Raw genomic sequence first — 25,031 nt, 5'->3', positions numbered from 1 at the left:
TATATGCGGGAGGCGTCCGCCGGCTCGTTGACGAGCAGTTCTCCTCCCTGGAGGACTTGGCTGCCTCAGAGCTTCCCGGCGCTTTCGGAAGAATGTGCCTCTGCGCTATTAAAAGTAAGTTCGAGGGAAAAGTGAGCCCGGCGAAACCTGGTTTTTTGTTTAGTGGTATAGGTGGGTGATACTTGGCGTCATTCGGTCAAGCTTTGCACGATTGCCGCATGTGCAATGTACATGATAAAAAGATGGTCTGTCACTTGTGTGGTCTTCACAAAGCAGGTAATTAGCAGTCAAGGAGCTTAATGTTCATGTGCAGCCTGTACGAGCTGCCGGTAGGGTTCTTTTGTAACATACTTCTTGAAGAGAGAGTAAAATTAGCTTCATTGCTTTTCCATCCCTCCTTTTACAGGTCATAACTTTTGCAAGACCTGTGACATGGAGTAGGACAGACAGCAGTTTGAAGAGCTCAGTCATAAATACATCTCTATCCCAACGCTGACTTACTTACTGGAGACTCTCCCCAAAGCCTGCTTGAATCAGAGCCTGTACATTTCACCAAAAGCTTCATAATGGAGTTCTTGCTATCCAAAGGAAGTTATATTCGATATTTCAAAAGATCTTTCTTGCTAGTTTTGTTATGTGTGATAGTTCTTGTATGCACTGATCAGGACTACTATAGTTTACTTGGAGTATCCAAAGAAGCAAGTAGTAGAGAAATACGTCAAGCATTCAAAAAACTGGCACTAAAGTTGCACCCTGATAAAAATCAGGTAAGTCACACCTCTAACAGGTCAAAATTGGTTGAGTTGATGAATCTTAATGCTTATACCAAAAAAAGTGGATTTAATTTATCTGCAGTATTTCTCTGTTCTTATGAAGTAAGGGGTCTGCCTGATAACATGTTTCAGCTCAGATTTTCTGCAGAGACTTATTTGCTAAAGGAGTTTACATGGTGTGTTGAATCTGGGCCATATTAAATTGTTGTAGTTGATTTTTTTTTTTTAATATATTTGAAGTCATTTAGTTCTCAAATATGGTTTGGTAAATGGAGAAAAAATTGGGTACGCACCAAATTGCCCTGTTGGTAAACTGGGGAGTTTGAGTTTGCCTCTTTAGGGGAACTTAGTGTTTCCCTAATGTGAAGCTTCATCTAAAAAGCAAACAGTGCCAACCTGTATTGAACCATCAATCTCTAAGTACTGAATAGGACAAACCAGAAATTCTGGGGCTGCCAAGGCATAGTGAGGGAGTGTAATAAGGACCTCTAGAATAACAAGAGTGAGAAGACTTGGAATGGCCCAGTCCATGTTACTCTTTTTTTTTTTAAAGTAGAAAGAAATAGCTTCAATTTAAGTGTTGTCATTTTTTCCTCACAGTTTCCTGAAATAACTACAAGTCCACAGGAAACATGAGGATTTTGATCTTTATATGTACAACTGCACCTGTACAGAAACCCAGAAGACAGTATTGTTGTATATGAGCTCAGGGCCCACAGGCACAGAGTAGCCTCTGAAGTGCTGATGTTTTACAATGGATTTGAACAGGAGCAAGCCAAATCTCAGTGAAGTTAGAAATGTCAACTTGTAGCTATTGATTGCAAGTTCTGTTTTCTCTGTGTTGATACTTTAATGATATTTTAGGTCCAATTCTGTAGTTTACAAGTACGGAAATACTATTAAGGATTTTTTTTATCAGGGTATTTTTGATATTAAAGATGATACATAGAAGATGAAGCCATTATACACATTCCATAGTGGCAATACAGTTCATATAGATTAAAAAACCTTTAAGTAAAAGCAAAGGCCTGGAACACAAACCCTATGAGGAGAGGCTGAGGGAGCTGGGGTAGTTTAGCCTGGAGAAGAGGAGGCTCGGGAGGGACCACATTGCTGTCTGCAACTACCTGAAGGGAGGCTGTAGCCAAGTGGGGGTTGGTCTCTTCTCCCAGGCAACCAGAATAGAACAAGGGGACACAGTCTCAAGTTGTGCCAGGGGAAGTATAGGCTGGATGTTAGGAGGAAGCTCTTCACAGAGAGAGTGATTTGCCATTGGAATGGGCTGCCCAGGGAGGTGGTGGAGTGGCCATCCCTGGAGGTGTTCAAGAAAAGACTGGATGAGGCATTTAGTGCCATGGTCTAGTTTACTGGCTAGGGCTGTGTGCTAGGTTGGACTGGATGATCTTGGTGGTCTCTTCCAACCTGCTTGATTCTATGATTTTATGTTTCTATCTCTTTAAATGTCTAAGCAGAAATTAGAAGAGTGAGAGAGTGCTGCAGGTTTTGCTCACCACTGTTGAACTGCATGAGCTCAGAACCTAAACTGGGGTTCAGAATACATATACAGATTTTTCTCATTCTAATTCAGAAGCTGCCTAGAACAAGAAAGCTTTTAAAATAAAAAAGGAGGCCTCTGCCTACACCGTAGTATTCCAAGGAGTGAACCTGCCTTTATATCAGAGATTATCAAACTGGATGAGTAGAGATTCTCCAGTAGAAAAGATTACAGAGGAAGTGCCAAGTCTTCATTCTTGAGAAAGAGAGTTGGAAGAAAAAGCATCACTGGAGAATGGTATAGCATTGTGGTTCACTAGGTACTTTAGCGAGAGTGAAGAAGTGATGCATCTGGCTTCAGGAAATCAAAGCTTTGCTGTACTTTGTTTGGAGATCACTGTTAATATCTGCATCCCTCACAACTGACATCTTGAGTAGGGATATCAAAATATTTCCAAACATTGTTATGTTGCATTAGGTGTACCATATGTTTTATTAATTACTAATTACAGTTTTCCTCATATAGAATGATCCAAATGCACATGAGAATTTCTTGAAAATAAACAGAGCCTATGAAGTACTTAAAGATGAAGATCTGCGGAAGAAGTACGATAAATATGGAGAGAAAGGCCTTGAAGATCAGCAGCAAGGAGGCCGTTATGAAAGCTGGCACTTCTATCGATATGATTTTGGTAAGCTGTGATGTGTGGTTGTAATTCACTTAAAGCAATCATAAGTACATTCAGCCTCTATCAGATCTCCTATGTATTTCTGATGTATCCTCTTGTGCTAGTTTGAAGCAGGCTAGAATGTTTTGGTGAGAAAACTAGATTACAGGCTGTGAAAGGAAAACAGTGGTGATATCTGCTTCACTCATAGGCTTGATGAGATGTATAGGAACAAGAAATAAAAACATAGATAACCACTCTCATTTGGGGCTGCTGGCTGAGCTGCATCTTACTCTCTAACCTCACCCTCCATTTTGGACTAATCCACTTTGCTTCCTAACCCACTGGCCGAACCTCTGTTCTTCCTTGGGACTGGGGTGAGGTTGAGAGGGGTAGGAGGAAGGTGAAGGGGTGGCAGAGAGCCCCTCCTGGGGACTCAGGTTTCTGGGAGGGGAGTTGTGTTTCTGTATTACATTTTATCTTGTATATTTCTGTATATACTGTAAATATCTGCTTGTATATTGTGCTAAGCTGTAAATAATAAGCTTCATTCATATTTCCAGAGCTGGCTGAGTCTAGACTGGGTGATTTCTAAAAGTAGGCAGGGGGCAGGGAACACGCAAACCATCACACCTCTCCAGATTTCTGCCTGTTCTGTTCTCCTATAGCTGTTATTTTTCTCTCTGTTGACCCAGTCTTTTATTTACCCTGTTAACAGCTACCCAAAAACCACCAAAAATATAATGAGCTATTTACCTAGCCTTTTGTTCCCGCTGCTTACCTTTTTGTTGATCATCTGACTTTTGGGTTGGATTTTCTCTTCTTATTTTCACTTCAATTCCAGAGTTAATGTTTGATCAGTATTCTTCGTAAGCCTAATGCAGGGAGACATTTTTTATTCATCTCAAGTGGATTTTGAGAGGAGATTTTTGCCTATTTTTCTATGCAGTTATACAATTAGAAATCACTTAGAAGGTAGTACAAAGTTGAAAAATAATAATACAATCATTATTTAATATCAGTCTTGAGATTTTAGGAAGTCGTAGGGAAAAGCTGGGATGAACCATTCGCAGAGCTGCTGTGACAGGAGTAAACTGAAATACAGAACTGAGGAACATGGTTTGACTAATAAGAAAAACTGAAATGAACAGCCACCTTTTTGATTTTTTTTTTGTTTGGTTTGTTTGTTGGATTGTGTTTTTTTTTTTTTTTCTGTTTTTTATATGTCCCAGTCTCTAAAAATTCTGTATTCTTCGTTTCATATGTTTATATATATGCATACATACAGGTGAATATATGCATTATATTACATGATAGTAATATAAAAGTACCTTGTCATGTACAGAATTTAATTTCTCTCATTATTTCTTTTCATTTAATCCTTGTATACGTTAGGTGAAATGGCATCTCACCGTGTTAGGTACTGTAAAAGATCTGTGGCTGTAGTAGTATAATACAATGCTGTCCTATAAGGTACTGCCTTTCTCGCATACTTGAAGCAGTAGACTGTTTTGTAGTGATGTTCTAGGTAGGACTGGTTAGCTTATTAGAAATACTGCAGTCCATACCTTTCTTCCACTGAGCTCACACATTGTTAATGGAAAAGATTATGGCTGAAACACCTTTGCGATGTACATAGTTCAGATAACCAGAGTCTGAGAGAAGTGAAAGCTTCCAGACATTGCCTGTAGCTCTCCCACTGCGGGCTGAAGCTTCTTGAGTTTTAATCTGTCAGCTGGTTGATGTTATTTCTAACACTCTTGCTGTAACAGTGGTAGTTCAAGATCACTACTCACTTGGTGGCCAAAAGAACTGTGAATTGTAGTTCAGGAGTTAGCAAGAGATTAAACTAAGGTTACATATTACTAAACAAGCTTAACTTCCTTGTAGAAACAATCTATGCCAGCTTACTACTTCAGTGTACTGTCTTCTATTTTCTGTATTGTGAATGATAGCTTGCTCCTTCATCTTAAAGAAAGCAACAATAAAGCAATTGCCTTTTTTTAATAGGTATTTATGATGACGATCCTGAAATTATAACATTGGATAGGGGAGAATTTGGTAAGTTTTAAATAAATAGCTGTTTGACAACGTGGCAACCCAGTGTAACATGTTTTACATTGTAAGCTGTATATCTATAGACTATTATAAATCTAGATTAAAAAAAAAAAGACAGAAAATCATGGTGTCAGGAGGGGGAAAAAAAGCCCACAAAAATCAAACCCTTAACATTTCCTGATGGATCTGTTAGGAGAATTCCATATCAGTAACCAGTTTATGTTTGAAAGATGTTTTGTGAGAGGAAATTACTTGAATTAAAATTTTGCTTCTCCAAATTCATTGTTACTATTTCTGGGGGTCTGCTGTCTAAAAATGCACTTTATAGAATTTCTCTGTTATATTTCTATATTACTTTTTCCTGTGAAATCCAGTAAGTTGTGTATTGCACAGGAGGTTCAAGACCAGCAGGTGACTCCAGATACTAAAACCAGACCTAAGTATCACCAGGTCTGGAAAGAGACTGCTGGAGAATATCATCTAGGGTTTTTCTTGCAAAATTAAAGTTAAGATACTTATCACTAAGAGACCATAGAGAAAAAGTACTGGATTTTGTGTGATTTTTCCATTTATCTTTTGAGTACAGTTTCATTTGTATGGACAGGATCTTCAGTTTTGTAAATTGTTCTCATAGCAGAACCTCATGATGAGAACCTGGTTTTGCTTTGGTTAACTGGCTAGCAGAGTATACCCATTCCTTGGTTGCATGTGACTTAGAAAATTCTCTATAAAAATTATGTCCTAAAATCAAGAGACTGAAAGCTACATAACTCAAGCTGATAACAGCCCCTTGGGCTGCCCAGGGAGGTGGTGGAGTCACAGTCCCTGGAGGTGGTCGGGAAAAGACTGGATGAGGCACTTAGTGCCATGGTCTAGTTGACTGGATAGGGCTGGGTGCTAGGTTGGACTGGATGATCTTGGAGGTCTCTCCCAACCTGGTTGATTTTATGATTCTATAACAACCTCTGCATTTGTATAGTTTGTTGCTGTTATTTTCTTTTATAAGCAACAGTATTTAATTATGCTTAATTAGACTTACACTATCACAGTAATTTCCACAAGGCTCATCTGTAGAGACTACATTTGTCCTTAATTAATAGAACCGATGTTGAAAGTCAGGGTGCTGATACTCTTTGAAATGTGATTTTTTTGTGCACTTGCCTAAAGACCAAGTATGTGCAAGCAAAGTGCAGTCTTTATCCCATCTTAGTTACTGTTACTATGTCTGACTTAAGTATTTAAGTCAGCTTTTGGGGAAAACAATCTACAAAAGGTACATTCTTGGTGTAAGCATAGCACAGATGTGTATTACTTGCAGTTTTCTTCTGTCCATGTAGATGCTGCTGTTACCTCGGGAGAACTGTGGTTTGTGAATTTTTATTCTCCTAGATGCTCCCACTGCCATGATTTAGCACCTACGGTATGTATAACAAACACATTCACTCTGAAAAGTCATGAAGTTTATGCCATTATAAACAAATGGATTTTTACAATGGAGTTGAAATTAAAGACAACAATTCATAGTGCCTTTTTTTTTTTCCCCAAGATGCTGTTCTTTTCATTATGTCTTTATAGGATATATCTTTATTTTTCCCCTTTTCTTTTGTAGTGGAGGGAGTTTGCTAAGGAGATGGATGGAGTAATACGCATTGGAGCTGTCAACTGTGGAGATAACAGAATGCTTTGTCGGATTAAAGGAATTAACAGTTACCCAAGTCTGTATGTTTTCAGAACTGGAATGGTGAGTAATAAAACTTCAGGCATTTTTAGAAAGATTAAAATCTTGAGTATTTCCTTAATACTTAATCGTAGGTGGCTTTAAAAGGACTTTCCTTCTAATAAATTACTCCTTTTCTGTCACCTTGGGAAAATTCATTTAGAAAGTTAGATTCAGAAATAAATACCTGGTTTGCAAAGTGGGTTTTTGCACCTGATTTGGAATTCACTGTTTGCAGTGGTGTGGTAGCAAAGCAATAAGTCTACTTGGACATTTCCTCTTGCAGTATTGTAATGGACCATTCAGATAAAAAGAATAGTTTGAGTCTAAATAATATAATCGTGTATCTAAAGAAACTTAGAAATTTCTTCCACAAGACTTCCTCCATGATAGCTGCACAGTGTACATCACATTTTGTAGCTGCTTGTAAAGTAGGGCTGGTGTACAAATTGCACTTGAATTGTTGGGTACACTTTGACAAGGATAAGATTTGAGAGGTTGTGCAAACACTAAGTAGACTGTGAGTAATGTTTTTTTAAACAGAAATATCATCGTTAGGAGTTGGTGTTTCTAAGATTAAATGATCCTTCTGTTCCTTGATATGGGAAGAAATCATATTAAAAAAATAAAAGTTAAATTCCAAACATTCTGATATGGGAGGGAGAGAACAGATCTAAAGCTGGGGGTGGGGGCAAGAGGAGTAGTCAGGGATGAGGGGTTGGTGTACTGCAGCTGTATAAGTGTGTGTTTTCCTTTATTTTATTAAAACATTTATAAACTTTACTCCTTGTGTTCCATAGCAACCAGTGAAGTATTATGGAGATAGGTCAAAAGAAAGCTTGAAGAGCTTTGCTATGCAGTATGTTACAAGCACAGTCACTGAGTTATGGGCAGGTAATGTTCATCTATTCTGCTTGGGTGGTTGTTCTTGAACTTGCTTTTACAGTATAAAATGTGTCAAAAACTATTTATGCAAGTGAATCTGTCAGCTGTTAATATGTGCTTTTTTTGAGACTAAAAAGTTTACAGCAATTTGGTAGTATAAGTACAAAAGCCTTTTTGTTTCAAAGTCACGCTTAACTTGTCACAATGGGTTGTAAACTTTTTTGCTCTTAGGAAACTTTGTCAATGCCATTGAAACTTCATTTGCTTCTGGTGTTGGTTGGCTGATCACCTTCTGTGCTGAACGTGGAGGTAGGTGTATTAAATGATTTTCAATTCAGGCAAACAGACAGGAAATAGTTTTCATTGATAGTTGGCAGAATCCATTTTGCTTCTCATAAAAATTAAACCATCTTACATGATCCCAGTACTTGGACTTTGGGTCATTTCAGGTTATTTGACAAAAGGGACATTAATGGAAGGATTATGCTATTCTACTTCTGTAATGTCACATGAGTCATTAAAGCAGCACTCAAGTGTAACCTTGTAGGAAGGGAACTGGCAGAAAAGGCCTCTAACTTCCGTTTGCAGCTCAGCACAAATAACAGATATCGTGACAGCTTGTCATGATAGCTGAGTAGCGAAAAAGGATGTGTCTTACCTTCACACTACCATTACTCAAAAATAAATTGAATATTTTCTCTTAAGTTAGGCTTGGGCATAGTAAGTGGCTTTAACCACTGACATCATGAGAGAGTTTAGATTTGCATTATTTTTTGTATCTCTTTGTCACTAACTTTCTTGGGATCAGTATTGGATGCAGTATGTGAGAAAGTTGCCTCAGTTAACTGGTAAAGTAAATGCACTACACCTTTGACAAATACAGATTTCCCAGCTTATGAGGAGACCTTTGTTCTGTGAACTGACTAATCACAGCTATAGTCTTGGGTTTAGACTTGCAATTAGCTTAATTTTAAGTTACAGTCCTTTTGGTATTGAGTTTTCAACACTGGTGTAATTAAAGTGTGGTTTCTGCAACTTCTTAGTTCAGGAAAAAAAATCAGTATCAGAAGGTAACTATTCAAAGTCTGGATCATTAATTTGAGCCCATTATATATATATTAAAGTGTGGTGTTATTTGAATGACAAAGTTGGTATTTCCATTGAAGTCTGATTCCTAGGCAGTATGTACATAGCTCTTGGGTTATCTTTTTAAGCGTTGGTCAGTCTTGAAGGGTCTGTGTTGATGAAGCATGAGAATGTTTTTCATGTTATTTTCAGCTTGGACTAGATGATCAGCAAGTGCTTAATTACCAGGTATTACAACTTAAGTCCCTGAAATACCTTTTGAAATGATCCCCCTTGTAGGGAGGAAAGGGGTAATTCTCAATAAGAGTAGGTTTAGTGGATTTATAATGAGGTTTTAGGATTGTAAATAAATCATTTTTATTTTGCAGATTGCTTGAGTTACCAGACACGCCTTAAGCTAGCTGGCATGTTGGTAAGCAGTGTTTCACTTTGAAAGCATCACCTGCTAGATGTAAAACCAAATAACAGAATTGAAAGCGTCAGACTGGAGCTAAAACTCTTACTGACTTTAGTGGAACCAAGATTTCACCCATTAACTTTCAGAAGAGTGAAATATTTTGATGTAGTAACTGCTAGAATAACATTAACTTTTAAAAGAATTGTGTAAAATAGAAACTAATGAATGACAAAGTGGTTTCATTTGTTTTGTGTTAAATGTGGTATATGATTGCTTATGTTGGGATTTTCAAAAGTATTTCTGAACTTGAGATGGAAAAATACTCTTTCCTGCATAGTTTTGATTTTTTTTGTGTGGGTTTTTGTTTTATTTGTTCTATTATAGGAAGGTCTTGCTAATGTAGGCTGGATGGACTGTGGCACCCAGGGTGAGCTCTGTGACAATTTAGATATCTCAACTAGTACTACAGCGTATTTTCCACCTGGAGCCACCATAAATAACAAGGAGAAAGGAGGTGTTTTGGTATGTGTTCTTTTTTAGTCATCTGTCTTAAGATACAAGTTGGTGACGAGGACAAATGAATGTATAAATAAGTCCCAGATTGATTATATAAACTGAAAAGATACTTTTTTCTCCTCTCATTTAAACTTGTATACCCTCATATGTGTTTATATATCTCCTGGCTTCTAAGGCAGTGATCCCTGGAGGTGGTCCTTGGTTTGCTGGTGTGCTGGAAGAGTGAAAAACAGCACTTTGCAGTAGCAGCAGCCTGTAGCTTGCTGTAGTCAACACCTCAGGAGCATCTCCAGGCAGCTTTGGGAATCCAGGAGTGGGATGTGCTCTGTGGCAGCCCCAAGAACCAGTTCTAAAGCTGCTTTACTCTCCTGGCATTTTTTTCATACAATCAACCAGGTTGGAAGAGACCTCCAAGATCATCCAGTCCAACCTAGCACCCAGCCCTGTCCAATCAACTAGACCATGGCACTAAGTGCCTCAGCCAGGCTTTTCTTGAACATGTCCAGGGATGGCAACTCCACCACCTCCCTGGGCAGCCCATTCCAATGCAAATCACTCTTTCTGGGAAGAACTTCCTCCTAACATCCCCCAGCCCAACTTGAGCCTGTGTCCCCTCATTCTGTTGCTGCTTGCCTGGGAGAAGAGACCAAAACTTTACTTTCCTCCAAAGTAAGGAGCAATAGGATAAGAGGAAATAGCTTCATGTTGTGCCATGGGAAATTTAGTTCAGATCAGATATTAGGAAAAGTTTCTTCACCAAGAGTTGTCAAGCTTTGGAACAGGCTGCCCAGAGAAGTAGTGGAGTCACCATTCCTGGGCATATTTACAAGGTGTGTAGATTTGGTGCTTAGGGTTTAGTGATGGACTTGGCAATGTCGAGATAAGGATTGGACTTCCTGATCTTGAAGGTCTTCCCCAACATGCCCTCAGTTTTTATTCCAGGAATAATACACCTCAGGTATCACAACTTTGAGAAATGCTGCTCTGAGCAGAGTGCTGACATGTGTGCTGAAAGTACTCCTACGATGTCTGTCAGTACAGATGATGCCGTTCAGCTCTATTCTAGTACTGCAACCTCCTCCTACCTCTCTGTGGTAGTTCTGACTTCCTTAATTGATGGGACACATTTCTCAGTTTGGAACATGTCTTGCTCCTTTTTTGTCACTACTGTTATCTATATCTTTCAAAGGAGGAAACTGAACTTGTAACCTTGTAACTTAGAACTTTTGAGTTGCTGATTTGTAGCACTTCCTAATTTTAAAAATGACTGAAACTTTGTACAGCAGACTTAAGGATGCCTGTAAGATTAGGCTTATGGTCAAGTCTACAAGAGTTCCAGATCTGCCTTTACATTTGAATTTGAGACTTAGCCCCCATTTGGACTAAATACTGTACCTAGAGTGTAACATTATAGGAAAAGAAGATAAAAAGCAGTATTCTGAGAGTGGTGTTTGTGAAATCCTATAGACAAAGAAGCAGCTGATCAAATAGCATTTATTAACTGTATTGTTAAGACAAAATCAGAATAATTTCCACAATACTTTGAGTATTAATCATCAGCAACCAGATTCATGCTTGTAATTCCTTATAATAAATACAGTTAACTTCCCTTCCTAGTTTCTTAACTCCTTGGATGCCAGAGAAATATATAAGGAAGTAATGCAGCATCTGCCAGACTTTGAAATTATCTCTGCAGCATCATTAGAGGTAATTGGAAAAAAAAAATACATTAAGATTTCTTTAATGTATGTTTATTATTCTTGCTTTTTAAAAATCCTGTTGATATAACAAAGTATTATTTATGAAACTTTATTTATTACTTTTTTTTTTACTGTAACCAAAATTCTTTTACACCTTTTGGCTATGCTTACTTTCGTTTGACAGAACAACAGAAGTAAGCAGGGGTGGTATTTACAGGACCATAGAAAACTGCAGAGATTGCCACTGACACTCAGCCTGCAACTATAACTTCCTGGGTGGTTTTTTTTTAATCAACTAAACTGCAGAGAGTTTTATTTTAAATGTATTTTGGCACTAATGTAAGAAAGAAAAAAAAGTACCTTTTAATCCTGATAAGTTATGTATGAAGTGAAATTAGAAGTCATAAAAGATGTTTGTGTCTTGGAGTTAAAAAAAAAAAGAGGGACATGTAGCCAGATGAGTTCAGATTGTTTTTCTTTGCTATCCCTTATGATGCAGTAAAAGGAGGTTTAGTGGAAGGGCTATGAGTGGAGGAGGTCACCCGAAGATCAGATTAACTGGGCACTCACTTATCTTTGTTTTTGGGGATGGGGGAAACTTCAAGGGGTTTTGCCATGGTAATTGCTTTTGTAATGTCTATCGCTGTATTCTCTCTCTCCAAATAGAATTCTGTATTTTCCCTCCAACTTGATTTGAGAGTTTAATCTCTGTCGTGCTCTCTTTAAAAAACCCACGACAAACACAAAAGGAATTTACAAGCTGGGAATAACACCTGATTTTTGTTTGTCTGTGGTTTTATTTCCTTCATTGAAAGGACCACCTGGCTCATCACCGATGGCTGATTTTCTTCCAGTTTGGGGAAAGGGATAAAGCACACATACAGGAATTTAAGAAACTTAAATTTTTACTGAAAGATGAGCACATTCAGGTAAGCCTGCTCACTCATGTAGTGTTCAGTGCAATTCACGTTTGGAGAACAAGTCAGTATGTTTTGCCATTGTTATTAAAGTTGTTACTACTGCCACTTCTAGTAGTGAAAGAGAGGAGTTACTATCATATGGTAGATTTGTAGCAAAGGGTTTCACTGAAAGCAAGCAATTATGTTTTCCATACAGTTTGAATGATTAAGTAGTAGTTAAGAAACATTCTTTTTTTAAATCTGCTTTCTCATGGGAAATGTTGCTGCAGATTCCATTCAGATAACACTTAAAAGTGAACACTTCAATATCGAATCAATGTATGTGAAACTACACTTCAGTTGTTTAGAAAACCAGACAATGACTTTGACATTTTTCTTAAGAAACAAAATTCAACCTTTGCACTGAAGACATATGGATTGTGTTATTCTGTAAGGCATATATTTTAAAAAAATATATATTACCTGACTAGAAGATCTTTAATGTCACATTTATTTTAGGTGTCTTTTTGCTTCCTTGCTATTTTATTTGGAGGGGAGAAAAAAAAAAGAGGATTCTGTAAGATTTTATTCTCTTTAAATTCAAAATTAACAAGGATTTTAATATCTGTGTTAGTAGTTTTACTGAAACTTGTTTGTCTTAAGACTTCATTTACAGAAAGACTACTTCTCCACATTTTTACCTTCTTTTCCTAACTCTTACTGCCTGTGGAAATATCTTAATCTATATAAAATAGGATGCCTTAATTAAAATAGCTCTGTCTGTTAAATAGGTTGGCAAGTTTGACTGTCTTTCCTCACCAGCCATCTGCAACAAACTGTATGTGTATCAGCCTTGTTTAGCAGTCTTCAAAGGAAAAGGAACGGGAGATTATGAAATTCATCATGGTAAGAGAAACTTTGGCAGGTTTAAATCATTATGTAATCACTTTGAGATTACACTATCTTTGGCAAACTGCATTTTTTCCCAAACAATAGTTTTGTAGTTTTAGTATTTGCTATCTTTCCCCTGACCTTACTGTAGCCGGCACAAACTTACTGCCATTTTCTGTTTCTCTTTGGGTTTTGGTTTTTTCCCCCCTGGGTAAGCACTCATCAGATCCCAGGAAATGTATTTTGTCTTTACTATCCTTTTTATTTCCATATCATTTACATTGTCAGATACAGATCAAATCTCTGAAGCTGATCAGGAGAGCTTCTGCTTTGGATAGGATAACCAAAGAGCATTGTTAAGGCACACCCTTCAGCGAGGCTTACCATGCTAGTTACACAGTGCTGCCAGCTTGAGAAACTTGGATTTGATTTCATATGTCACTGCACTAAAATTAATTCCATGTTTAAATGGGTTCCATCCAAGAAAAATCTAGATTGAGATTTTTACCACTTACATTTAAAAAGTGGCAGTTTCCTTGCAGGAAAGATTTGAACTACATTATTGTGTACTGCTGAAAGGATTAAAAGCACAGAGACTGAAGCAAGGCTGTAGGTGGAGTTTCATCCAGAATGTGGCACCAGATAGTTATGCAAGATGCAGTTCTCCTATTGCTACTGCTGAATATTGTTATGATATCTGCCATAGGGAAAGGTAAAGTTTCCTTTTTTACATTGTTCCTTGAAGGAAAGAAGATCTTATACGACATAGTTGCATTTGCCAAAGAAAGTGTCAACTCTCATGTTATCACACTGGGACCTCAGAATTTTCCTGACAAAGAGAAGGAGCCGTGGCTTGTAGACTTCTTTGCACCGGTAAATAATGCATTCCTACATTTCTCTCCTTCTAAACTGTCATTTAAATATGTAGCAAAATATTAGCACTGTCTTGAAGGTATCTTTAAACACCACAAGATAGTGCAATTTCTCATTCTGTGGCAGCACTAGTTCCTAGACTGTGTGGGGTTTGTATTTAGTGGAGTCTGTTGTCAGAGCAGCATATTACTCATCTCAAACAGCTTATGTTCTCCTGAGACCTGATGGGGGAAATTAATTCCACTTACTTGCATTTTATTTTCTAGTGGTGTCCTCCTTGTCGAGCTTTGTTACCAGAGCTGAGAAAAGCATCAGTACATCTTTATGGTCAGCTTAAATTTGGAACACTAGACTGTACTGTCCATGAAGGGCTTTGCAATATGGTAAGCTGCAGAAACTAAAAAAGAAAAAAACAACATAAATAAATAGAAGAAAAGCCTTTCAAGGTATATTGTTTTCATCTAGTTGAGGGCAGGGGGACTGGGGCAGACAATGCTTGTTCTTTAATAGACATTCTTAAAGGGTAGTAAACCAAACAGAACACCTGCATCATTTTTTTTTCAAAGCAAAAATATGTAACCACTGCAGATAAGCTATTAGTGCAAAATATAGGTCACACTTTGCTCCAATTTCATAGTCTAATTGGAAGACTCTGAAAGTGTTAGTATTTAGTAATTCCTGTTTTGTTAAGAGAAAAAAAGGAATAAAAGCAGAGGCAAATTTTTTTCTAGTGTGCATACAAATACATACATGCATTGGTTTTGTTTATCAGATGGGAAGAGAAAAACCAGCAAAACACTTGAAAAGACAAGTTTTTATATTGCTACAGTACTTACTGAAGATGTTTGCAGAAACAGTTCAGCTCACCTTAGCTGACTTTGCTTTTCATCTTTTAGTGCTTGAATAGTGTAGGATCAATTTCAGATGGGAAAAAAAAAATCTATTTCTTACCAGTTCACAGTTATTTAAAAACTTAGTAATGGAATGATTTTTTAAAATCTTGAACACCTTTCCATGTTTAAATTGCTTTACCTTCTGCTTCAATTAACCTATCACAGTAGAAATTATGGTATCAAATATATTCTGTTGTAGCAGAATTACTGAAATTATTCTGCATTCCAAAAAATCTTACATTTTGACAGTGTTTGTGCAACTGCACATCATCTTGTTCAGAAGAGCTTTTAACATTATAATGGTCAAATGCTTTTTACATTGTATTTATTTTAAAGTTTTATTTAGATGTGTTTGCACACCAAAGAATTAAAATCATGGAAGAATCTTCTGTTCAGTAGTAAACAATAGTTATTTATACAGAACAGACATTTCCACTTGAAGATTGGTAATAGCTTTAAAAACTCCATGGATTAACTCTTGTATTGTGGAGCATGACAAAAGAACTCCTTGCAGGGTTTTCAATTCAAAATGAACTACACCATCTCTGAATATGGTTGGCATCTTCTCTGTACTGATTTGTAGCAGTTTGAATTTCTCATCTGCATGCATGTCTGAGCAGCTGTGCTGTTGTACAAACTGGGTAGATTAGCAGCTGTGAGTCACCAATACCAGTGGTAGTTACAGCAAAGTAGAAGAAGCCTAATTCCTTGCAATTTCTTACTGTCTGTTTTATTAGCATAACATTCGAGCTTATCCAACGACTGTAGTGTTCAATCAATCTGATGTTCATGAATATGAAGGACATCACTCTGCTGAGCAGATCTTGGAGTTTATAGAGGTATGTAAATTATCATCCTGATGGCAGTCCTGCTCTGGGCACAGCTCATGCACAAACGTTTTTTTAGTGAGAAGATTCTGTGATTTTTTTAAAAATGTATTTATTAATTAGAGTAGTTGGGCAGGAAAAATCTGGGAATTGGTGCATAATGGATTCATTTCCCTTCTCTGTTGGTAATTTGTTTGAGATCATTAGCAAATAACTCAAGATCCCTTCCAATATCCAAAGTGACAGTAATGGGTTGTACCTTGTAGAGGTGATGAAGGAATCAGAATGATGAAGTGCTGTAATACTAAGATGAAAATGCTTCACATACACAGCTTGACACAGGAAATGCTTCAAAGTTTTGGTTATTAGCTTGCTGCCCTCCATGCTTCACAGTTGTTTCTTGAACTTAACTCACAGAACTGCAAACCACTAGTACTCTTCATTTTTGCTGCCGGGGTTCTGGCACTCATCTTTCCTCCAGCATTCAGGATCTCACACACAAGAGATCCACAGGCTGTTCTCCAGTCTTGGAAGAGACTGTTCATTCTTTCCCAGAAAGCCCAAAGAAAGAAGGTGTAAGAGCACATATGCTGTTGAGTGGGAGCAGGTAGAGATGAAGTCTTCTTCAGGTATACTCAGAGGTCCTTAGTGCCACCCTGCATCCCAGCCTGAATATCATGGCTGAGTCTCATAATGCCTGTTCTTTCAATGTAAGCTAAATTTCTTGTCTTTTGTGTCTCTTGATGGAGAAGAGGCAGAAATCCTTCCTTTTGCTGCCTCTCTGTTGTTTTTTTTTTAATATACAGTTTTTCTTGGCAAATAAGGTATAAGATTGTTGGGTTGAAGGGATGATTTTTTTGTGCTTCCCTGCATTTCAGTAGCTTAGAGTCTTCCATATTACAGCAGCAAGCAAATTTCACTTGTAAGAGGGACATTCTCAGAATCTGGTACAGTCTGTTTGCATGTGATGGCACTGGCTATGGGATAACTTACTGTTTCAAAGTACATGTCTACAAATTGTCTTTTCTTTAGGATCTTAGGAATCCATCGGTGGTCTCCCTAACACCAGAGACTTTTGTGGAATTAGTTCAGAGAAGAAAACGAGAGGAAGTCTGGATGGTTGACTTCTATGCTCCATGGTGTGGACCTTGTCAGGCTTTAATGCCAGAATGGAAGAAAATGGCCAGGGTAAATGACATTCAGACACTTTCCTGGTTTTGTGTCCTCTTCCATATAGTTATTCAGATGGTACAGCTGCTGTCTTAAGAGCTGTGTCAGCTGAGAAAGTCTAGCGATTCATACTGTGAACAAAACAGAGAATTCCTACCTTGTTTATGTTGTTTTGAAGAGAAAGTTGTTCTGTGCGCTTGGCTTTTCTTAAAGGCTCAGTACACTGATAATGTAACCCAGCTTTTCCTGTTGATACAAGCATGTTTTCCAAGTCCTGAGGAACTACAGACTTCCCCTGGTGCTTAGTGTTTTATCTAGACAACAGCTCTGCACTTGTTAAAATATAAAAGAGCACTTAGGCCTTGGTAGAACCTCTGAGGTGAATTTCAGATTAATGGAATTAAAATATATCCATCTTAATTGCTTCCATTATTAGGTAACTTTTTTTTCCCCTGAGATCTTGTTTTCCTCACTGAAAGGAAGTAAACATGAAATACCTCACACTTCAAGGCTTATCATCAGTTTACTGAATCACATGTATCTCAATCTGGAGCTGCTGGGATTGGGGAGCATGCTTCAGTTATGCAAGGCCAGCGTTCTTTCATGTGCAAAAGTATGATTACTTTAATGACAACTATCTAGGGTTTTCCAGATGTGTTTCCAGGAATTTGCATTGGAAACTTTAGTGGGAAAAAATATAATTGTCTTTGTAAACAAGTCCATGACTTCCAGACATTTTGAACTCATCTAGACTAGGGGTTCCAGCCAAGATTCTGTATTTCAGTCAAATGTCTGCAAAGTATGAGTAAGTCTGTAGTACACTTTCAGTAATCATCACCTTCCTAGCCCATGCCAGCTTCTTTGGGCATTTGCAACAAGTACAGTGTGTTCAAGACACAGACCAAGCGTGCAGTTGATAGCAGATCTACGCTGTATCAGGATCTGCTGTTAATTACTGAGCTTGTGATATGAAGCATAAGCATATGGTAGCCTTCATGCTAAATAATCACACTCCTATGTACCTTTTCTGGCAAGCTAAGTGCACCATGAGCCTTGCACATGAAGCTTATACTAAAACACATGTGCATGATGAGAATGCACCTGAGTGGCTAGCTCCCAGTGACCCATCTACAAGAAAGAACAGCACTTTGGATAATCTTGGTTTGGTTTTGTTTTTTTTTTCCCCAACTGAGCAATTAAGACTTAGTTCTGAAGTATTACTGAAAGTGTAGTAGTATCAATTAGCAAATTTGATTGTAGATTTTCTTCTTTTTTTTTTTCAGATGTTAAATGGTTTAATTAGCGTAGGCAGTGTGGATTGTCAAAAATACTATTCTTTCTGTCACCAAGAAAGTGTTCGGGGGTATCCTGAAATAAGACTCTTTCCTCAAAAATCAAACACAGCTCATCAATATTAGTAAGTAGTTTCACTTGGGAAATGTTAGATGATATAGAACAAAACAAATATGCAACTTCCGTGGTGTTAAAAGGGTTCATTTCTGCTACTAAAATAGGTTTTGACTGTGCTAGATGTTATCCACTTTGTTACTTCCAAGTACTGGTAATTTCATTTTGCCACATCATTTCAGTAATCTGAACTGAGACAACCCCAGCAATGTAGCTTTTATTTCTTGTTCTTTATTGGTTGCCAGTTTTCTAACTTTCTAAGTAGGTGAATTATATCATATGCTATAAAAATACTAGCAGGCCCAGTTGCTTGCAGCTTTCTCTTTAGACAGCAGAGTGATGTCACTATCCAATCATCCTCTGTGCTAACAGACTGCTGGCACTCCTGCAAAAATTGTCCAGCATACATCTAGTCATCTCATCCATTGTATCATTAGCATGGAAGCATTAATCATTAACAACAACCACCAAAAATCCACAGAAAATGAAATCTGGCTAACACCAAAGAGGCTGTCTCCTCTCCCCTTCACCGTTCTGTTTGAAGGGCCAGGGACTGCAGGAAGCACATGCCTACTTAAAGATAGATAACCATCTGAAGCACCAGCTGTGTGTGTTGCTTTGTTGATTTACAAGTTAATATGGTTGTGATTTCCAAGTTAATATGGTTGTGATGCCACCTCATCGTGGGATGTAATAGCAGACTGGTGTAGCTTTCATCATCTAGATCAAGTTTTTCTTAAAATTGGACTATTTTTTGGTCCAAAATGACTGAATTGGTCAATATGACTGTTAAGTGCCAGATTCCCAATCATGAGTTAGGTATTTCCTGCAAAAACATGGAAATTTGTCTCTTAAAGATAACCAAAAACTATATAATAGTATTTTGACCAGGTGACTGTATTCAAAGCTACCGTGAGAAACGTGTACATTGGTGCACAGGAATCCACAATCTCTTTTCTGACCTGTCTCTGGAATTTCAAAATGCCCCAAATGTTCAAAAAGAAGTCCTTGTCCAAGTAACAAGTTGACCTGGCTTTTCTACTGTCAAAGTGAGGGAAATGTGTATAATTAGGAACTGGATTAGTGTAAAGATTGAACATCAACTAGAAAATTTACTAAAATATTTTGATTTAATTCTCATGATTCTTAGAGCCTGCAGTTTTATCTGGAGTTGTTATTGGCAAAGAACTAACATACAAAATAGTTCTATCAAACCAAGTTACTTACTCTGTTTCAAACTACTGTCCAATTGGATTTTTATGTTTTATAGTAGCTACAATGGATGGCACAGAGATGCATATTCACTGAGAGGCTGGGCATTGGGGTAAGTTGCTTCACTAGACTTTGTCCACAAGCCACTCACATAGTTTGCTTGCTAGGAGGAAATAATTAAATGCTAGGAAAATCCAGACTTAGAAACACTTAAGTGTATGTGTTGTTGAGTTCAAGATCTTAAAGTTCCCATGTCTTTTAACTCAAGCTATTAAAATTTGGAGAAAAAGCACACTCCTTACTGTCCAGTCATTTCTGAAGGCTGTATTATCTTATCTAATACTTGAATAAAGGGATTGTCTTGTAACACACAGTGTACAGGGAGGATATTGTTAATTTTAGATTTTTTTTTTGTGTTTAAATGGAAGTTGGATGCATTTGAAGTTCCAAGTGGATTATGGCTGTTATCCCTCCTTTCCACAGCTATTTACCACAAGTGTCTGTAGATTTGACGCCTCAGAGTTTCACAGAAAGAGTTCTGAATGGAAAAGATCACTGGGTCATTGATTTTTATGCTCCTTGGTGTGGACCTTGCCAAAATTTTGCTCCTGAATTTGAGATCCTTGCAAGGGTAGGTTCTTAACTGTATTAGCAGATTGTTATACTTGTAATGGTTAAAATATCATTAGTCAGCACTTTATTTCTTGCACTTGTCAAAAAATTGTATACCTTTAATGGGCCTCCTTCTCATGGGAGGTCCATGCATTTAGGTACCACTTGCCAGTGGTTATTGTCTCTTGCACAGACACATAGACCCTTTTGAAAGAAAGATTTCAGCTCATGGTCAGGTGGCCACAGCAGCTGTGATATGCTTTGCCCTGAATTCAAGTAGGCCCACAGAACGTGATCCTTGCATCCAAAGTCACTAAGAAGCAAGCAACTGCTTTTTGATATTTGCAACATTTTCTGTTTACTTTTAGCTGCCCTCTTCCAGGTATTTGCCTACAGTCACCAATGGGATTTTCTTTCTAATAAATATTTCTTTTTAGGCCATTAAAGGAAAAGTAAAAGCTGGTAAAGTAGACTGTCAGGCATATGCCCACACCTGTCAAACTGCCGATATCAGAGCCTACCCTACTGTCAAGTTCTACCCCTACCATGGAACAAAGGTAAAGTGTCTCTTTTGTGTACACTGGTGAGCAGGTACTGTTAGGAGATGTATTTCATTTCACATTAAGACTTGAGCCTATTCCTGTAAAATATTGAAGTGCATGATTTTTATATTTGGGAGATGCAGTGAATTTCAGCAATACTTAAAGGAGTAGGACAGTGATAGAGTAGTAAAGTGCCATGGAAAAAAGAATAAATATCTAAAATGTGGAGTTAACCAGAATCAGGCTTTCATTTTCCTGAGATCTCATGACAAATTGGTTTGTAACCTTTACCAATTCCCCCACCAGCTACCAAAAGGAGGCAAAGTCTCTTCCTAACTGAAATGTAGACAACTTCAGCGGTAAAAAGTAAAGGGTTTTCAAGTCTAAAAGAGAAGTGACCCACACTGACAGATCACATGAATGTAGATTGTCCAGTGGCAGACTTCATCATGGCTGCCTACATTAAAGACTTAGCTGAATAAATGCAAGAAAATCGTCACTATTCCAGGTTTCTGTAAGGATCCAAATAATTAGTGTAGTTTTTCAAATGAACAGCAAAGAGTGGTTCTTACTACAAAGACAGGAAGAATTGTTGTGGAGACAGGGACCTAATGTGGCTGAGTCAGGAATATATAAAGGAAATAGAATTATTTTATTTTCCTGAAACCTCACCCCCAAAACTATACACAGAAATTAATTTAGTTTAAGTAGCAGACTCTGTCTCATTGAGAATATCTTACAAAAGATACTATAGATAAATTTGGCTGGTTTAGAAGTCAGGACATGGAAAAGGCTAAGCTATAAACACAGCTTTCCTAGTATCGATCAGGCTGAGCAGAAAGTTCACCACTCACAGATGAGTTAGGCTGAGAGAAAGGGAGTGCAGGTGCTTGTCAGCTCTCTTTCAAAGACATCCGAGGCTCCTTAGGCCTGTTAAGCTTGCACAAAAGGGTGCTTATGGTGGGAAGGGATGGTCTGGTCCCTCAGGAGCTTGTCCTTTGCAGCACCAAGGGACTCTCTGCAGGACCTATCCAGGCTGGGGAGAACTCTAAGGCAGACACCCCAAGGCAGGAAGTACCCCAATATTTATACCTTTCCTAGACAAAAAGTTGATTTACCACTTCCTAGGTGCGAAGACCACAGACAATCACCAGCCCAGTTCCAGCGTGGGCATCTGCATGGGTCACCCCTCATGCTGGAAAGACCCTTTCCTCCCCCCCTGCTTCAAGCCTGCAGGGCAGAGGAGTGGAACAGGTTTTTTGCCCCTTTCCTCTCCCGCTCAAGCCACAGGAGGAATGTTGGGGTGCCCAGGACTCCAGGACAGTTGTTTAAATGGAGACAAAAATACATCTATGCATCATAAATCAACCTACCAGAGCTATTGTCTTCTTCCTCACCTGCCTCCTGATTTTTTTTTCTGAAAATAAGCAGATTTTACATTCAGTGTAGAACACTGCTGATACAGTCTATACATTTTTTTTTCTATTTAGAAAAACATTCTTGGTGAATATATAGACAGCAGAGATGCAAAAAGTATTGCTGACCTTTTGAATGAAAAACTGGAAGCCATTCAAAATAAAGGAAAAAGAAAAAAATCTAGGAATAAGGTAAGAATAGCCCTTTAAAATGATGTTAGTATTTGCTCTTTGTGAAGTTTTAAATGCTATATATCCAAACAGAACCAGGTACATTTTACTTCTGGTCGTGTTTTGGTTACCATTATTTCTTCAAAGTCAGTTCTCTCTGTCCACAGATGGAGCAGAGAACACTACAGTGGCAGCATCAGCTCTGGCAAGCCTGAGCAGTGTTACAGCCATCCATGGAACAGCTGTGTTAGAGACAGATGGTTGAGATGTACTGCATCTTAAAATGTGATCCTCAGACTAGATTTAGCAAGCAGGCACAAATTACAGGGGTTGATGAGTGCAAGATTGGGATTGACATTTTAACTGAGAAAGAAGATACCAATACACAGCTGTTAAGAAGTACCCTGAATTCTCCTGAAGAAACATTTGCCTAGCTGAGAAATTTAAAATCACAGGGCAAAACACCAACCCTAATCTTGCTGATTTTTATTTGTACTTATAGAGTAACTTCATTGTTTATTTTCTTGTCACTAGGATGAACTCTAAGTGGCCCTGGAGATAGAAACAATTTAAATATTCTGAAGCTGTGAAAATAGAAGACACCAGAAGGAAAATATAAGGCTGATTACATTCATGATAGGACAAAAGAGATGAAAACTATTTTGAGTTCACAGACATCTGTGGCTGTATGAATTCTGTTTTAAACTGGGGGGGAGATTAAAGCATTTTGGGTTTGGTGGAGGCAGTCGATGTTTCTGCAAATGAATTCTGCTTATCCCTTTTCTGATGTAACTACTACCTTCTTCCAGTCAGACATTGGAGTTGACCAGAATGTGGACTGTATCACTTTGACCTACCCATTTACTAGTTCCTTATATTTTTCTGTCTTTTTTCAAATGCTTTTTGAATGTGGCACTCAGCCTGTGGCTGAATATGCACTCAGACCACTCTGCAATGCAGAAACACAAGGGATTGTCTACTTGAAAGACAGAGTTATCTGATGATTAGTCTACTTTAGGGTTGCATAATTGTGTTGTCAATTGCTAAGAAAATCCAGAGCTGGTAGCAGGATGTTTACTGAATTACATTGCTCCTATCCTTGAGTGGAGTACTGTACTGTGGCACTGAGGGTGGTACCTAGGCAAACAGAACTTTGAAGAGCTTCTTTGGTTGGTTGGTTTGGACCTTTTTTTATTTTCTTTTTTTAAATAATCAAAAAAACCCTTTAAAAACTTCAAAAGTCAGTGTTTCATTGACTTTCAAAACTTAAGCTGATGCTTCCATAGCATAACTTAATAGGTCATAACGTTATTACTGTGTTTTTAAATATGAATGTATTCTGTGGACACATTACCACTTTTCCTTTCCCTGCAGACAGGTTTTGGGGGTTTTCTTTGGTTGGTTTTTGTAGGTATTTAGGCAAGCAAGATAGCAAGTGCCTTTTTAATTTAAAAAAGAAACACTGTATATTGTAATGTCACCTGGTACATCTTCATAGAATTCCCTCTCTTTAGAGTAATATTTTTTCATAACTTCACCAACAAGAAGTACTACAGAAGAAAAACTAATTATTTGCTCCATTTAGACATTCAACATTGAAATGTTTCCTGTTTTCAATAAAATGCTGCTGAGAACTTGTCAGATGGACTTTTCTCTGTGCTCTCCCTGTATTTAGATTTGGCATGACGAGTTACTGTAGTGTGAGTATTAGAAATTTGTAAATACATTGTTACCTACAAGTAATTTATTTTATAAAGAAGGCAGCAATAAGTAAAAGGAAGAGATTCTAGTAACTTTCAAGACATGGAAATATTTCCTCCTCTGGGTTCAGTGTTGCCTCAGTTGCTTTGAGATATTGCAGAAAGCTGAGAAAGAAGAGGATGTATTGCACTGATTTTTTAAACAAAGTAGACCATTCCACATCCAACTTCAACTTCAGTCACAGTCAAAAATGAATTTTTTTTATATGACTTCTAGACAAAATCTATTTTGATCAGGTTTTGTTTGTATGTGCAACTGTAATTCCAGTTCCTGCCTTCTTTTTGAAGGAGGTCAGGGTTGCATACTCTAGGATCCAAGTGTCAAAAAATTACCTGGAATGGGCAGGTGCAGTTTCTTTATTCCTGTTAATGTAGTTTCTTCGTTCCTGTTAGCAGAAACAAGAGACTTTAATGTAGTTTCTTCATTCCTGTTAGCAGAAACAAGAGACTTTAATGTAGTTTCTTCATTCCTGTTAGCAGAAACAAGAGACTAGTAGCACACAACAAAAAAAGTGCTGCACCATCAGTCCCCTCCCTAAAAGGATGGGCACATAAGAACTTTGTGGCTTTATTATGGCTGTATTCATACTTCAGCTTGTTGAAAAAAAGTTACTTGATCACTTCCTTCTGGCTTAGGCACTTGTTGCATATAGAGAAATAACTGCTCTCCTAATCAAAATGTCTTCTGTGCTGACTTACTTTGTAGGGGCTATTGGTTTTGAAACTCATTTAGGCTGTGGGGAAGAGGACTTAGTTAAAATACCAATAAAGTTCATTTGTAAGATTTAATATTGTATCATGATACTCTCTCTGCATCCACTTTTTTACAGTTCCAAGATAGAGGCCAAATGGATGTATATGGGGAGAAAACAGTCCTCAGAACAGAGCATGCTGTAGATTGAGCTTGCTAAGACTTTTTTCTAAGTATTCCTGTTTGTATTTTTTTGAGATTGGGTTGAGCTTTTTTGGTTGCTTTTTTTGCTAGCTGTCCTTTCTGCAAGTTTTCACTAGGCAGCTTGAGGAAAGGGAGTGAATAAAAAAATCTGCCTTTATTCCTAGCCCCAC

At 37.8% G+C, this 25,031-nt stretch overlaps 1 protein-coding gene across 1 annotated transcript; it reads left to right on the top strand.

The window, feature by feature from the left end:
- The first annotated feature begins 20 nt into the window (after positions 1-20).
- DNAJC10 (DnaJ heat shock protein family (Hsp40) member C10) lies at positions 21-24,755 on the top strand. Its single transcript, XM_064161638.1, has 23 exons — positions 21-114; positions 407-767; positions 2,794-2,959; positions 4,946-4,996; positions 6,331-6,413; positions 6,603-6,734; positions 7,511-7,604; positions 7,827-7,904; positions 9,050-9,093; positions 9,463-9,600; positions 11,212-11,301; positions 12,110-12,223; positions 12,985-13,099; positions 13,830-13,957; positions 14,224-14,340; positions 15,588-15,689; positions 16,710-16,865; positions 18,131-18,264; positions 19,525-19,578; positions 19,950-20,097; positions 20,516-20,635; positions 22,111-22,227; positions 22,741-24,755. The coding sequence occupies exons 2-23, from the start codon at positions 567-569 to the stop codon at positions 22,750-22,752; spliced, it is 2,394 nt and encodes a 797-aa protein (XP_064017708.1). The 5' UTR covers positions 21-114; positions 407-566; the 3' UTR covers positions 22,753-24,755.
- The last annotated feature ends 276 nt before the right edge of the window (positions 24,756-25,031 follow it).

Source organism: Pogoniulus pusillus, chromosome 2, assembly GCF_015220805.1.
Source record: "Pogoniulus pusillus isolate bPogPus1 chromosome 2, bPogPus1.pri, whole genome shotgun sequence".
Classification (NCBI taxonomy): domain Eukaryota; kingdom Metazoa; phylum Chordata; class Aves; order Piciformes; family Lybiidae; genus Pogoniulus; species Pogoniulus pusillus.
This window is presented reverse-complemented; position numbering and strand designations above follow the sequence as displayed.